The sequence below is a fragment of the Synchiropus splendidus genome, chromosome 18, assembly GCF_027744825.2.
Source record: "Synchiropus splendidus isolate RoL2022-P1 chromosome 18, RoL_Sspl_1.0, whole genome shotgun sequence".
Classification (NCBI taxonomy): domain Eukaryota; kingdom Metazoa; phylum Chordata; class Actinopteri; order Syngnathiformes; family Callionymidae; genus Synchiropus; species Synchiropus splendidus.
The window spans coordinates 10,853,265-10,870,771 of NC_071351.1; the positions used below are offsets into that span (position 1 = coordinate 10,853,265).

At 42.0% G+C, this 17,507-nt stretch overlaps 1 protein-coding gene across 1 annotated transcript in view; it reads left to right on the forward strand.

The window, feature by feature from the left end:
• plxna3 (plexin A3) overlaps positions 1–17,507 on the forward strand; it is an 89,216-nt gene that overhangs the window by 2,930 nt on the left and 68,779 nt on the right. The window contains exons 2-5 of the mRNA XM_053850639.1: positions 13,588–14,012; positions 14,288–14,478; positions 16,432–16,979; positions 17,241–17,405. Of these exons, the coding sequence (XP_053706614.1) occupies positions 13,690–14,012; positions 14,288–14,478; positions 16,432–16,979; positions 17,241–17,405 (1,227 nt within the window). The 5' untranslated portion in view covers positions 13,588–13,689. The remainder of the gene's footprint in view (positions 1–13,587; positions 14,013–14,287; positions 14,479–16,431; positions 16,980–17,240; positions 17,406–17,507) is intronic.

The following is a 17,507-nucleotide window of genomic DNA, read 5'->3' on the forward strand; positions in this document are numbered from 1 at the left end:
AGGGATTTCGCAATCTCTTTTAAATGAATAATGTGTCACATGGCTGGCCTCATATTAACAGATTATCCCACACAATTCCCACCTTTTTCAGTTCATACTGGTAAACAGTGTTCATCCACCATTGCTTTAATAGTCATGAATATTGATAGGAATAATGGCAAACCACGTAGCACACTCATAAATACAGTTTCAGCTATTTTCTTTCCTTATGGTTTAATAACATGTCAGATTACATCAAGAAAAATGCTAAATTGATAAAGAAATTGTTATAGTTCAAGAGTTAACTATATTTATATAAACCGTTTTGTGTACTCTTCACTGCTATATTAGGTACCAATAATGTGATCGAAGCCAGATCTCTGCAAAGACGCATCTCAGATTGAAACATCCCGAACTATAATCACAACCCTCTAGCAGTGTTCTGTTTTTCTTCAGTCAGCAGACACTACTCCTTGAAACTGTCTACCTCGTTGAGCCTATGTGAGATATGTATTGAGTTGAGGATGACACTATTGCGGTCAAGGTACTGAACTAATGGTAGAGTGCGCCAGATGAAAGGTGATGAAATGAAAAAAATGTTGACAGCTACTTCACATGCATTAGTTTCTGCTTGTTGATGTAGTCTGTGATAGTCGACTATCAAGTTAGTCACTGGAGGCGCAAGTCTCCTGCGTGAGTTAGCACAATACACAGTAAGAGGAGAAACGACTGAAGCTGCATTTTGTACTCAATTTCAACTAAGTTTCAAAGCATACAAACATACAAATGTACAACACTGTACAAGTGATATCAACTTCCATGTACTTTTGACTTACATGGTGGAAATTTCAGTCGACTACTCGCTTCGGTCAACTATCTAAATAGCCCTATTTCTCTTACTTGCTTTATAACCTCATGATCAGGGATGGGCTGTGAAGCAAGCCAACCTCAGCTCTATGCCCAGCAATCACATTCTTTTCCCTGTAATAATATGCTTCTCTTCCAGCATTTTATAATATGCAACTGTCTTAAACAACTGTCTAAATCTCTAAACAATGTGACGTCCAATTTGAGTGAAGATACGGAGCGTCTTGCATCTCAGAGGATGGTTGAGGGTCGTGCGAGTGAAGCTGCTTCAAGTCTTTAAACTTGAGTGACTCATACACTTGAAAGCAGCTTCTGTCCAAACCTTCACAGACTCGATGTGAAAGTTTGTGTGGAGTCAGCTTCTGATCCCTGCAGGCGCTGTTGTCTGCTAGATCCCCTCAATCATCAAACTCTGAGAAATCAGAATAATAACATCATCAAAGCCGACACTGTTGCAGACCCTTATGGCAGTTAAATGTTCGTACGATGGTCTGGTCTGTTTGAAACTGTTGGTTTACAAGCTGAGAGGAGGAGCAGGAAAAGAGACTGTAAATACACAACACCACAAAGCTGAAATGGCAGATTAGTTTGCTGAATCAGTTAATGGTTATTGACTATTTCTTTAGAGGAAATCTAAATGATTTATCAGCTAGATTTGATGATGCAGAAGTTATGTCATGGACAGGAAATGTAATGCATCCATGTCTAACAATGCTCCTTGAGGGTTTGTCAATTGATCAGCCACAAAATAACTCAAGTTAAAATGCGAAACAGAATGAACTTGCAGGCAGGATGAGCTGTGGAACTGAGAGGAAACAATCAACTGACACCGCTCACTCCGTCCTGACCTCCAGCAGCTGGACCAGCAAATGTGTGCGTTTGTGTCTGAGTGTGGAGCAGTTATCCCTCATGTTGTGGGGACATAAATCTCCTAACGCATTCAAGTTGTGCAGACTCCTCCCTGTTGGAGACAAAAAGCAATTCCACAAACCATAAATCACTAGATTTGAGAGGGCGCTCGGTTGAAGGTGAAGGTGATGCCATGATCTCAGGAGATGAATGTGTGTCGGTGTGATTTCCTGAGAAGCGATGAAAATATGTGTCAGTCTAGGTGCTAGCCATCATCAAACAGATGTTTTCTATTTGGATCATGAGACTAAGAGGAATAAGTGGCATGGAGATTGGGCTTCACTAATAAATATATATATATAACATTTTCTTTCCCCTCTTTTTCTGTAATATCAAGGGATTTTTTTATCTCACCAAAAAGAGTCAGTGGGATTTTTAAAAGGTGACTTTGTATATTTTAAATTCCATTGTTTGCAGTGTTGGTGAGCCACAATTAGTGTTTTATGACGGCTGCTCAAGAGTACATGAAATCTGATCAAGGTCTTCAAATGGTTTTAGAGATGTCTGCTGCATAGCTAGCAAGGTGTTTGTTGAGCTGCCTTGTAAGCTATCTTCATGTCATTTGCCGTGCCCACATGGTCCGCTGATTGTTGAATGAACAGTGCCGGTGGTGACTGAATAATGAAAGAGGGTCTGTGGTCGGTTCCACCAGTTCCATCGAAAATGTACACTTTAACAAGTCGTTGGTCTTCCGAGAGCCTCATAACAAACTCAATGATGTGCACAAATGACTCTAGTGTTCTTCACGGTTGGTGTGTTTGCTTTCCCAGAGCAAGGTTAGGGAGAGTTCAATTCTTGAAGCAGCGACTGGTGGCATTTTCTGCGTTCGGGTGTGTTCGCTATGGTAAAAAGAGTGAAATGTCAGCGGACAATTCGACTTGTTTACACGCAAGATGAAACGGTAGCAGCTGTGTTCATCAACCAGTTGAGCTTCAAACCTTCAGTCTGTGTGTCTGAATGTGTGTTAATCCCTGGTTTTGCTAGTCCCATGCATGCGTTCGTGTGTGCACTTCCTGTGTGTGTAATTACAGGCAAGAGTTTGTACTGCTTCCCACTGCAGCTGTCTGAGCCACAGAAATGCTTTATGGATCATCAGGGATGCGTAGATTCTCTCAACGTGTGTGTCTGTGTGTGTGTCTGTGTACACCAGACCTGGGCGTTGTGCGACCCCAGGGCCTGTTTGCCCCCCTATAGGTCATCAAAGTTCAAAATCCAGCATATGGAAGTTAGCATCACTGTCTTTGTATACATTTTTGTTCATATTTCACACCTACGTAAGGTAGTATGATACAGTATATATAATGCTTTGTATAGTGCAATAAAATATTTTTTGTGTTCTTTAATCAGAATGAATTGAACATAAAATAATAAATTATGTGGAATATGTAATATTCATGTAAATATGTAATTAAACTTTGAATATAAGCTCCTTGTTTGTTATTTATTTTGCTTTATTTAATATACATTTTATACATCACTTCTACAACATTTTTTTCTGAGCACTTATTTTTCCAATTTATTCTTCTGATTATGTAATTTTTACTAAATAATCTTGCATTATTTAATTTGGTCTTCATTAAACTTTAATTTTAATAATGGAAATGTATTACTAGTTATTTTCTTTTAATTGTTGCATTTTACACTTCACATAGACTTCAATTGAATTTCATATCTATATAAACATATCGTTCTATCTTATCCTTCTCAAATCATCCCACATTTCTTGTTGCCAACTGCATTTACACTCTAAAATCAATGTATTGTAAATTAATATTGTTGTTCGTATTACACTCGGCGCCAAATCCACCACAACACTGGATGTCACAATTCTATTTTGGATTGAATAATTAAACTGACTGTTTATTAAAGGTATGTGTTTTGAAGGAACTTGTTATTCATGTCTTTTTAGCTTCACAAACATGCATGTGTAGCAGTGTTCAGGTTTGTTTACTCATGCCTTTAAGGCAACATTCTCCTTTAAGTTTTGATGTGTTCATGCATGCTGACTACAAATGTGTTTATTTTGCTGACAAAAAATACAGTGAGGCTATAGATTTATGTCCACTAACTCAGACTTGTTCAGAATTCCTCAGGAATGTAAAGGACATGTGATTGGCTGCAAATGAGTCCCAAACAGTGAGAGTTTTTCTGCCACTTCCTTATCATCTGTTGTGACTGTTTGACCTCAGCACAAACTCACCCTGTCAGCATGTGTTTGTTTTTGTGAAACCATTAGAGATGAACAGAAGTGCACCGCGGCCTGGTGTGCGCCACAGATCACCGATGTTATCCTGCTAAATATTTAGCTTGGACCGTCATAACAAGCACAGATCTGCTACAAGGCGCCAAAGGTGTTTCAGGACGTTTGAGACTGAACAGATCAGTGCGGCGTGTACTCCATGAGTTGTGCGCGCGTCACAGAAACACTCGCTGAACTGACTCTGTTTCTGAACTTTAAAGGCCGGTACGTAGAAGAATCATTCATGGTCATGTCAAAGCTAAATATCACAGTGCAGGCTAGATCTACTTCTCATTTTTTTCACCTCGAATTACCTTCAATTTTGTTACGTATTTCACAACAAGTCCGAACTTGTGATGAACATTTGACCAGCCGTGACTCGGCCAAGGATTGTAAACACTTCTCCAAACTTCGGAAAGATCGTGTCATCAAGGACGCAGCTTGACTAATGAGATGTGTGGATTGGTTTATCTGCCGTGGCGAGGGCGCCGTCTACATTTTGCTTGTTTCACACAGTAAAACAGCTCCAACAACCTGTTCGGCTGTGGCAATGGTATAATAGGCCTATGGGGAAAGTCTGCGCCACTGAAAACCTATGTGGAGCGCGTATCACACTGTGGCCAGGAAAAGGAGAATAAACATGCGTCACTTGGACTTCACTGTCCTTTTTTCCCTCTGTATTTTAAGCTTACTAGGTCAACCTGATCTTCACAGCACAATGAACTAAATGAGTCAGCAGCTTGCTGTCCTGGCAGCTGTTGGCTGTCAGTTTAAAAGCGATTCATTTTCGCCAAACTGTATTGTTTGATTCTAATAATTCTGCATCACAGTTAGGGTTGTCGCAATACTGAAACAAACTAAAATTGCAAAACATTTATATTAAAATGAAACAGAACCACCAATAAATCCTAAGATGTTTATTAAGAAATTATAAAAATGAATGAAATGAAGACAATCACATTCTCACTTGCAAATATATGTGAAATAAATGGCCAAATATCACTTCATTTTCTAAGCTTCAGGAGACTTGGGATCATATGTTTGTTGTTGTTCAAACAGCAGTGACACTAAAAGCATTCCTCTCCCCAGTGGTCACTCTGGAAATGCCAAAGCAAATGATGAAGTTGCTCAGTGAGCGTATGTTTGATTTTAAATGTAGGCACAAATTACCAAATAAACTACATCTTTCAACATATGGTAAACTTTGAGTATTTCATAGACATGATAAACGTATCTATAGTAAAAAGACTGTCATTACTGTGTTCACAGGAATCACTCAAAATGTTAAATATAAATAAATATTAGAACTCTTCAATGTTGAATAAAAAGTGGCGCTTGTGAGGTTAATACCATGCAGTTTTATTACAGTTCACCTACGTTGAACTTCATGATATGGGGTTTCTAGGGTGTCAGAGCTCAGTGTCCTAAACATTTGAGCATGTTTCAGACTTTTTCTGTTTCCTGCGAGTTGTGTTGAAGATGCAGCAGTTTTGTTTACTGAGCAAAAACACAACAGTCTGTCTCTCTCTAATGAAGCGGCTTCAGAGGCTCGTCCATGTGTTTGAATTCAGCTGCGAAGGCGCCGGCAGTCTGTTCATGACTGAAACGTCCCTGCAGTCTGAGGCTGGCGGCAGCAACACAGTTCAATCCCGCCACTTCGCTCAGAACATACTTCACAAGCTCCAGAATAGCTGCTGTAAGTGTTGGTGGGTTCGAGCGGCAGGTAAATGGACTTGATCTGACGCTAATGAACCAGGCGGCCAGGCAATCCACCTTGAAAACTTTTCTAATACTTTCCAACTTGGGTTTTGACAGAGGGGAGATAGATATGGTCTGTTGACTTTCCCAGGGTGAAAATAATAATCACATAAGTTGAGCGATCGTAATGGTGTTTTGCCCGTCTCATTTCATTTGCTACACAGTATGTACACCTCTGTTTTCCAAGGGGATTCTGTAAAATGACGTTTGAGTCATGAGGCTGTGTTAATGGTTATTCAGCCACTCCCACATTTCCTCCACCTTTTTTGCACACATATTTAAAAGAAATTCATTCTCGCTGTTGACAAACCTGTCACTGCAGGAAGAAAGTAAAACATGCATTTAGGGTCATGTATTTCACTTAATATCAAAATGGCATACATTTTCTGCCACTCACCATATCCCAGCTACTTTGCGCAATAGACTCCCAGGACAGATGAGCAGTTTATATCAAGTGGTCTTGTGACTTCACTCACTCTTCCTCTATTGTTTTATCATCCCAAGGCCAGATACATAAAACCGTGTACAACCCAAACTTTAAAGGCCGTGCAATCTATCTCAGTCGTCCAGAAATTGTTCCCACACACAAGCGCTATTACGTCCTCTATCTTCACACTGAATGCATGTCGACACTCCCTTAATGAATAATCTGCATATAAAAGTGGTGTTTACACCACCAGTTATTAGACGTGGTGATGAAAAACGACAAGAAGCACACAGGACAAAGTGTCTCTCTTCTGTTCTCTCAGCAAATTACCCCCTTTTGCTCTAATTTAATTCATTAGCTGTCATCGTCAGAGCAGCCTTGTGAGAAGCCACATGAAGTTCTACCCGTACATGAGGGGTGAGTGCAGGAGAACAGGAGTCAACCCTGAGACTGAGAATAATGTCCAGATTTCATTATGAAAGTACCTGCTTGGTCCTGCTGCGGGAGGCGGTTCATCTCTATTTCAGCTCATGTGTACGATCAACATTTACTTTGTGAGCTCTTCCTGACCTCCAGAGAAAATAAATACGGCCTTCAGCAGTTAAATGCAGTGGGGCTTGGCTGTCGGTCCTGGGAATCAACTTTGTTTAGATTTTTTTCCCCCCCTGGCCAGTCAGTAGAGATTGATATACAGAGGTCAAAGGTCGCCAGATCCATCCGATGAATGAGTTCTCTGTCAGCGCATTTGTATTTACAGCCCTTGGCTTTCGCCTACAGTGTGAATCAGTTTGAGAGACAGAAATGTCAGATAATATTCTGCTTTGATCTCGACTAAACGTGCTGAGAATGAAAACGGCGAAACACGCTGTCAAAGTGGAACACGTGATACACCGGATGCGTGTATGTAATGTCTCGTTTGAGTTCTTGCAGAGGTCTTCTTACTAGTTCAACTTAATTGTCGTGATGTATGAAAGCAACTGAACGGGCTCTCTCTGTGAGACTCTCCAGGTATTCTGTGATCTAATTGATGATGTGGTTGAAGCTGTGGAATGTGGAAGTATGTTGGGTTTCAGTCTCATCCTGAATGTTATTTGACTTCAGACTGGGAAACGTAAACATCAAATAAAAGCCTTTAAATGGGAGTCAATGGAGGAAGAAAGACTTGTACATTCAACTAGGGAGTCTGGACTAGCGGGGATAGCATTTAAGGCCTGAGCACTTGTAGATATTTTGTATTCATATCCTCAGCCTGATGAAATCTTTTTTTTAAAAAGCAAATTGGGGAATAAACATGCTGAGTCACACATTGATTGAGTGGAGCCGCAATTCACTTTGATTCATTCGTCACGCTTATGAAAGAAGCACCATTAGGTGCGTAAGATGTGCAGCTAAACCAAAGCAAAATCTGCTGTTGCCATCCTCCGTCACTGCCGAAACACCCCCCTCGCACCGATCTGAACAGGGTGCGAGAGTGTCTTATTTGTTTTTCTTCCACCACAATCGTCCTGGGAGATACCAGTCATTAGCAGCCCTGACAGAACCACCGCAGAAAGTGTGACACTTGTCTGCGGGAGGGGCCCGCCAGTGAATATTCCTCGGGAAAAGTATCAAGATGGACTTGTCGAAAACAGAACGTGGAATTGGTGTGGTTAGTTAAGATAGAACCAACAGCATTGGTCATGTGAAGAAGCCCCACATTTTTGCTCTAGAAAGGTCTTGTTTTGTTAGTTAACACACTACCTAATCTATTATATTTCATCTACGATGATCCGAACAGAAATCACTTTAGCCTTTTCATTCTACCCCATGAGGTGCCATACACCTTCTATTTAAATGCCAGGTTCATTTATTCAGTAATTACACTTTCAATAACCTCATTAAACTGCACAACGGGTAGCTTTTTCACATAGAACTTGGACATGTTTCCTTTTTTCTGTTCCTGACAACTATTTAGGGCAGATGTGTCGACACATTCACCACTTGTGTGTCATCGGATCCATTTAATATCACTCAAAGTGCACTTCTCCGTAATGAGGTAGATGATCCAAGTGATGACACATTTGTGTGTGTCGATGAAGTACAGTATGTTTGTGTTCAAGTGTTCAGCAATTAGGCGCCTGCCTTGTCTACACACATTCAGGGCTAATGGAGCTGTTATTACACGGGCTGTTGAGGCTTCAGGACAACATCTTGATAATCAATGTCCACTGGAATGTTTGTCCACCTGGATGTTAGCGCCGTCAAACTAGAGGTGATTCAGAAGTTAGATCATTATTGTGTGCATATTTAGGGCTCCATCACCCTTCAGGAATCCTTTAATAAAAATTGACTTTTTAAATTGTGTTTTTGGGAGGGCGTCCTGCACCTGGAGATACATTTTAGTGGAATTCAAAATGCATCTTTTAAAATATTTATGCGACGTTGAAGGAAAGCACAGGTCTCTCCCTATTCTTTCCACTTACCTCCACCTTTCCTTTCCTTCTCTCAGAAGCAGCGAACAGTATCGAAGTAATTGCCGCCTAAGCTCAGTGAAACGAGGCATTTTTGTGTCTCCAGGGAGACCTGGTTGTACTCACCTTCCAAACAAGTACAGTCTTCTGAGGAGGATGGGTTTTACAGATGGACTGTGAAGGGATCTTTCTTCGAGCCCAAGGGCAGAGTCTCAGCATCCCAGCTGGTGATAGCACAGCAAGACGGTGCACAGAGGACCGTAATTACATTGTAAAATGAATTAGTTGTGGACAAAGGTTTATTGTACCTACAGTGAAGAAGAGATAGGACAGTAATTGTCTTAAGAGAAATACTTAATGTGTAAAAATAATTCCATGGAAAGGTGTACTTATACAATATAAATACAAATCGTGGATTGTGACCAAAAATGGCTGCAACTCTCGGGGAAACCTGCATTTAACACCACTTTTAACATAATGTGTGTTTCCGAATACACTTAAACCCACTGTTTACCTAGAATCTGATGTAAAGCACCTAAAATTGCAAGTGTCAACCCAAACACTCTCTCTCCATCTCCGGTCTGGCGCTCTGTGTCCTTCAGCTCCTATCTGTGTCCATCTCCTCCCTGCTTTGCTTTATCAGATTGACCTGAAGCTGTCTGCACCCTGCGGTTTGTTGGTGTGCGTCTGTGTTCCACTGACACACATGTTCCTTTGTTGCGTTTTATTAGCACCGCATTCAGAGAGGGGAGGTGTAGAGGTGTGGTTCGGTCTTTACGTGGGAAGACAGATGCGGATAAAGGTGATAACATCGCACCACCTGCCATGATATCTCAATCTGCCTCCAACAGTTGCAGATGTTAACTCCAGGTCTGCACAAGAGCAGAGATAGTTTCGTGTCCCGGTTATTATTAGTGTAATTCATTTTAGAATCACTCAGGTCCATAGCTACTTACAGACGTATGGATGGGGTTTGATACATGTTTAACACTCCAAAAAGTTAACTGTTTTGGAATAGAGTGGATTAATTTACCGAGATTATTGAATATTTCTAATGTTAAATCTGAAAGATGGAAGCAGCTCATTACTCTCACCGTGATGAAAACACGCAGAATGTTTCCCTTAGGTGATGTATTCAGCAGCAAGTAGATTGCCAGCAAGGATTTTCATTAAATCTGTTTATTATCCTAAAGGGAATAATGTATTATAGCTTAAGGACATGTAAGCATAGCAGTGGGTGCATGTAATGGTACTCAGCGGAGACAAATAAACACTGCCCTTTTCATCATCTGAAACATTTAAAATTGGAAGAGTTTTTGCCACCCATTCTGGGATTTATTCAGTCTTCAGTGTCTTATTTCATCCTCGATTTGTTTGATCTTATGGCTGCTTGTGTCCGTTTGACCCTCCTTGAAAAGCTATAGCTCAAGTGCCTTTGTGTTTTTACCTCATCATGTGAATGCAGTGAAAGAGGAAATTCAGCATGAACATCTGCATTGCTCTCCCGGTCTGTCCATCTGTATTGGTGACCTTTTGAACTCAGAAAGCGAGAGCAAAATGCTCCTTGTAAGACACACAAGGAGACTGTAAGGTGATGGACGACCCGGTGAAATCCTAGTCCGGTCGCGCACACACACGTGGCGGCACACACACTCCATCTGTCGACCTCTTCTCTCTGGCCTCCCCTTCAGCTCAGCACTCTAATTAAGTAATGTGCTGATCTTTCACTGCCTCTTTGTATTTTAGTGTGTTTCCTTTTGTGTGCGTGTCGCATGTGTATCTATGAGCAACTGTGTCACTGGGTTAATTGCAGGACTCGGCTCGCTGTACACTCTGCCGCTTCTGGACTAAAACTGTATTATCCTCCCGTACAGAAACTGGCTCCCTCCATATTGCAGCTGGTCCCGAGACCGCTGCACATATCCTCATCACTTTTGCTAATCATCGACTGCAGGAAAGGAGACGTCGTGTGAAGTGTCTGCTGAAGGATTAATTTAAAAGTTTCATTTTAACCGTATGGAAATTTACCGCATGACCCCAAATTAGCCTCCGAGCCGACAGACGCCTGGTCTTCAGCCTGCTCTCGCTCGTGTAGTTTACTCCCTTTTGTCATCACAAGTGTCATATCCAGCTTATTTAATCACGTATTTAAACAGACATCAGTTCTGTATTTCAATGTTTATTCCGCTCAGTTGTTTGCCTATACATTTCAAACGTCATTTACATGGTTTACTGTTGCATCCATCAGTCGAGGATAATCATGGAGGTCACAGGGCTAAAATGAATTGAGAACAGGCCTTTTTCTCTGTCACTAGTCCATCTGCATATGGTAAATATGTCATTACACTGCGAGTACATTTGGCTCCGAGTATCCGCCCCTATTAGACATGTCACAAAGGAATCTTGTTATTGACGTGGTCTTACTTTGACTTCAAGAGAGCAGAGTACCTGAATTGTTGTCTATTTCATGAGGCTGTTGGATTTGAGTCAAGCCTGTAGCACATCTATTGATATTTGGTTTCACGTGAACTGTTATTTTCTTAAACCACCATTTCAGACTTCTCAATTTTTGCGGACTGTCGTTTTAGAGACGCTACAGTTCCTTTTCTTTTATTAATGGCTTTCGATTTGTTTGCAAATGTTTGCTGTTTTCAATTACAGTTGGTGGTAATGATTTTTTTCTAAAATGCTTGTCTCTGATTGAAGAGATAACCAATTAAAAAAAGACATTATTCAGCATATGCGCAACGATAATACTTTTGAATGCATGTTTTCACATTTCTATTCTGTTTGATTGTTGAACTGCCTGTTTGCAGTGTGTACATCAGTACATCAGCAAGCAGCTCGTGTGGTGCATGCTCAAGCAGACCCGGCCAAATCCAAAACCAATCGTCCAAATCCAATAAATCAATCAATCCGAAAGCACCTAACCCAGGTCCACAGTCTCAGGGCAACCGTCCAAGTGAAGCAATCCAATAATTGCTCATCCTTAGTGTGTCAAAGCCAGCGCAAGTCCAGACCATGCAGCAGATTTCACGCTGGCCGTGCTCACTGTGGTCAGGTGATCGCAATTTACTAAGTAGCCTGGTATGCATAACCATGCGCTTCCTCTTTAAAAGCTGCTCCACCACATGCATCTACCACTTGAGTGCTTTGTGTCATGTTTTTGCACTCACCTACTACAACATGACAAACCTTTTTTTTATGGTTTGACATTCCTGCTAATTGTTTACTTTTAAGCTAATTTAGTCTTGTGTGTATTTGTTTTTTTTTGTGTTTTTTAAATGCTACTTGGCGGTTTATTTGAAGCCGGGCTGTGAAAAGAATTGCTGACAGTCGTGCCGGTGATACATTTGTCATACACGAGCTGAAAAAGTCTGACGTTGCAAATCCCACAACAAATAAAACAGAGAATTGATCAAAACCGACAACGTGAAGAGGATGCATTCAGCAGGGACAAATGAAGACGGCTTATTTGTTATCTTCAGTTTCTTATATTCACTGGTATTGATTGAGACGTCCGAGCAGAGCGGCGGGGGGATGATCTAAGAGTTGGGGGGATCAGTTCCCTCTGGGACGCCCACACTGACAACACACAGTTGCATTCGAATGTAAATCCTGCAGCGGTGGAGGAGATATATTTCTGCTGCTGCTCAAAAATCCTCCATTTTGTTTCATTTATGACTTGACTGTGAAGCTCAGCAGATTAAATTCAAATGATTTGGGGCTTTCAATGGAGAGTTTCTGTGTCTCTGGGATTTCTGTGCTGAAACGTTCTCCGCATAGGGGGGGTGCGCGTGTAATCAGAGCTGTCCGTCAAATGTAAACAGAGTAGAAATGGATGCCAGGAGAAGAGTGAAGTTTCTTTCAGCGCAGTGTTACTGGAGCTGCCGAAGCTTTGTGAGAGTATCAGTGCGAGGACAGACAGAAACAGATCGATACATCGATCTGCCCCCATCTCCCACACACACACACACCACACACACCGCTAATCTCCACAGTCACCGCTGTCATTTGTGTGTGGAAGCTTTTTTGTAAATAATATGTCAGGTTTTAAACTGCTCATCAGACTGCAGGTGGAAGATACCCGAGCGTGGAGTCCGCCAACATGCAGACGGAAGGAAAATGGACTGAAAATCCCCATACTCATGTGAATAGCTGGAAGAGCAGCACATTTGGTGGGAAACATAATTCTGTCTGATCTAGGATTTGTAGCTTTCATGTTGTGATTAACATTTGCATAATAAGCCATTTTAAGCTTCACCCACAATGCTTTGCGGTGATCTATTGTTGGTAGTTGCAAAATGGTACCTGGTAGATTTGCCTCTTACGATGTCGTCCATCATTGAGTGTATTTCACATTACGTCTTTGGAACTGCTCTCAACAGTAATATGTCAGCCATTTGCATTCACACTGAGATGAACTACTTACCGGCTCATAATGTTGCGTCGTATCAGAAGTAGTTCATTTAATAGTAGTTCATTAATTGACAAGATGAAACATAACAGTGCTCACTAACATGGCGAGTCAACAGGTATTTTAGCTTTAAAGAGAATTCAGTAACTTGAAGAGCCAAATGTGAGACAGGAAACAGCAGGAAATGTCAGGATTCTTCTGGATGAAACACTGGCATCTAAATGACGGGCTTTTATCACACACTCTGAGACATTTTCATGTTAGTTCCCTAAACCTCTTTCGGGAAATTCATCGTTTTTGATTCAGCCTTTCAGCTCCGACTTCTCTTCTCTCCAGCTTTTATTCTTGCCCTTTTCTTCCCGCGGCTGGTTGCCGCTCTTGATAATGAATCCAGACGGATTAGGTGTCTGACCGGATGCGCCTGAGCTAAAATGTTGAAAATGGAATTGTGATGTTGTCAAGTGAAAATAGTTTGCTTTTAATGTCTCAATTTGTCTCGTTAATCTGTTTTAATATGCGTATTTTTCTCCACTCTCCGCAGCATGATCCACTGAAGCTCACGCTCCTTCAGACCTGCAGCCAGCCTTTCTCCTCCTCCTCCCCTTCTCTCCTTCTCTATCCCTCCACCCTTCCTCTCTCCACCATGCTCCTCCCCAACTCATCCTTGCCTCATCTTCTCCTTTTCATTCCCCTCCTCTCTTTACTCCTCCTCTCCACCCCTGTCCTCTCCGCACCGGTGGAGCCTTCCTCTTCTGTGGGGTCTGGCAGGGCGGTGTACCGAGCGCCTGACACCTCCTTCACTCACCTGACCATCCATCGCCGGACTGGCGAGGTTTTCATCGGCGCTGTCAACAGAGTGCTGAAGCTATCGGGCAATCTAACAGAGCTGAGAAGTCACACGACTGGTCCAGTGGAGGACAACACCAAATGTTACCCTCCACCCAGCGTCCGCGCCTGTGCTCACCGGTCAGACTTTTCACATTAGCTCATTCATTTTCAGTCAATGTGCAGCAAAGAAAGAGAAAGTTGGGATGCATTGATGTAGTTAAACATGTGGAGAAGGTAGCCAGTGGACGTCAAGAATGTTAGAGATGGAGATTAAAGGGGAAGAGGACAACCATTATGTCCACAGATGCACTAAAGGATGAATATGATAGGCGTTGATATTAAAGGGACCATTAAGAAATAGTGTGTCCTGAGCTGCGTCTGACACACACACCTTTTTTTGTTCTGGCTCTTAGGTTGGAGTCCTCCGATAATGTGAACAAACTCTTGCTTGTGGATTACACTGGAAACAGACTGGTTGCTTGCGGCTCCATCTGGCAGGGAGTCTGCCAATTCCTCAGACTGGAGGATCTCTTCAAACTGGGAGAGCCACATCATCGCAAGGAGCACTACCTGTCTGGAGCCAGAGAGGCAGACGGCATGGCAGGTAGGTTGGCGAGGAAGGGCGTGTTTTTGGAATTCAATTTTGAACCACACTGATTTAGAATGTTCTGTGTTGCAAACCTCAGCGGTTTTGTCAGCTGCATGTATGAATAAATCAAATTAAGTCAGATAAGTATGAGCAAAGCAGCACTGTGTAATCGTCTCTACATCAGTTGATCTATAAAAAGATTACCAGGTTCTTGTAGATCTCTTAGCAGAGTTGCTTGTCCTCCTTGCCATCCATTCTGGAGAATGATATTGCTCACATGATAGCGCACCTCACGTGGGGCACAGGAGATGCAGAAATGTTAATAGTGGCTGTGAAGAGGTCAGCGTGTGAGCTTGGCTCAAGGACGTTTTAGAAGCCGATTTATATTATGTGTGTGTAGAACTGGGAGCATGAAGCACACATGTTTAAAGCATCTCGTCTTCACCGCATACAGAATGGCGGCTAATGTCCTTTCCCCCTGAGAACAGATGTTTATGCTTAACACAGCGCATAAACGCCTCGATTGCATCTTAGTCACTGTGACAAACAACTAGAAAGCGGCGATTTAATGACCTTGAACGATGAATTATTCACACCAATTTTGTGGAAATTTAATAGGGGTCACGCACAAGGGCATCAATATATTTCAACATGGGAAATTACCAGGACAATGAGTCGATAACAAAGTTAGTCATGAACAAAAAAAAGTTTTGCAAGTCGTTCTAACATCTGTTAGAGGAGAAGGTTGACTTTGAAAAGACACACAGACATTATGCATGCGAGCTTAGTTGCCGAGACGCTGCCATTAACATGCTGATTGTTACCACACTGAGCAGTGACAAGTTCTCTCAATCGTTGCCAGATAGTTAACAATACAAATGGAACTGTTAATGGAAAGCCTGTGTAAATGACCTCTTCATTTCAAGGCATAATTTGTCCTTTGTATCTCTTTTTGATAGCATCAAGATTTTTAAAGGCCATCAAGGTTGAATTTTTCAAATCTTAATTTAAAAAGTAGTTTCATGTTGAGAATAATTTGGACCAACTTTTTGCCATCCAATTATACCCTTGAAACTGTGAAGCAAGAGACTTTATCCCCATTATCCTTAAGATTTGTTTGAGATAACATTGCCTTTTAAAGAGTTTTCACATGAGCACCTGCTAATCGAGAGTGAAATGTTCTCATTTTAGATTGTTAGCAGTGCATGTATCTGACCTCTGCGAGTGTGAGTTAGTATCATGAGTAAACTTCAGTTGCAGGTTACGGTTGTCAATCGACGTGAACTGAAAAACAATGTCAAATTTTCACTTGCATAGCTGTGCAGGATAGTATCCCCACGCATGCAGCTATCTGAAATGCTAAAATGGCTTGGTTATATGTTGTTTTGGGAATAACTAAATATTTTCTCTTTGTGATCGTCTATGTTCAAATGTTCAAAAATGCGCTTCAAGCTAATGTCCCCATTAAAAATAAATCGTGTTTGTACTTGTTTACGAGAACAAAACATACATAAATTGGCAAATGAAATGTAAAACACTGGTACAAAAAACCATTGCTCCCACCTGTACAAATGGAAGTGAGTGCCATCACATCATTTTGACAGCTCCATATTCATCTTAGCATTCCGATAACAGATATTCAATGCCGACTGGAGAGTTGCAATTATTTCCCCTCGCCTCGACTTAAATTCTTTTGTGTCTCACCGACAGATGCTGTCAGAAATATGACAATCCAACGGAACTCTTAAGAGCGCCACTTTGATTGTCGAAGTCATGTGTTTCCCTTGTCACAATGTTTTGATTATTCTCAGTTCCAATCAGCTGTCAAATGGAAACACAAAAAGCAGCTCTTGGGAGGTCTGTTTTTTTAATGGCATTTTAAACCAGCTGGTGATTAGATGGTCATTGAAGACACTCCTTTAATGAGAAGAGGGGATGTGAAAGTGAAAGGTGTTTCTCGCTGTTCAGGTGTTGTGGTTGGAGAGGACGACTGGACGGCAGACCCCAGAAGAAAAAAGCCTTTGAAAGGCGGTAGCCGTCTTTTCATTGGTGCTGCTATTGATGGGAAGTCCGAGTATTTCCCCACCTTGTCCAGCAGGAAGCTGGTGGCCGATGAGGAGAGCGTCAACATGTTCTCCCTGGTCTACCAGGATGAGTTCGTCTCCTCGCAGATCAAGATTCCGTCAGACACACTGTCCCTCTACCCTGCCTTTGACATCTACTACGTCTACGGCTTCTCCAGCCGAACCTACGTTTACTTCCTCACGCTACAGCTGGACACACAGCTGACGCAAATGGACGCTGGGGGGGAGAAGTTCTTCACCTCCAAGATAGTGAGGATGTGCTCCAATGACACTGAGTTCTATTCATACGTGGAGTTTCCACTGGGCTGCACCAAAGACGGCGTGGAGTATCGTTTGGTCCAGGCTGCGTACAAACAGAAACCAGGGCGGCGGCTGGCTCAGGCTCTTGGCCTGTCCGAGGATGATGATGTCCTGTTTGTCATCTTTTCTCAGGTGTGTTTCCTTGATCCTATTTCATTCACATTCTGTTCCCTTTTATTGTTTCTTCACATGAAGCGCCCCGTCATCTTTTCTTCATTTCCAGCGTGGTTGTAAAAAACGCCTTTTATATCACTCGCTTTGATCAGTCTTGTTTTAATTTCCATGTTTCCCATTCGAACCTTCTCATGTCTGGAGCTCTGTTGCGTGCCAGCAGGTTTTCCTGCCTACTGCAGCTACGCATTTTCAACTTTTGAGTGTTTTGCCTGTTTACAGGGTCAAAAGAATCGCTCCAACCCCCCCAGAGAGACGGTGCTCTGCCTTTTCACCCTCCACGATATTAACCTAGCCATGAGAGAGAGGATCCGCTCGTGCTACCGCGGCGATGGGCGGCTTTCGTTACCGTGGTTACTCAACAAGGAGCTGCCCTGCATCCACACTGTGAGTTACATCATCAGTAATTGCACCATCATTCTTAGTTAGGTTTCCTCTTTAGAGGAAGTAGAGTTACCAACCAGAAACATTCTTCTTTAACTTGTTGCT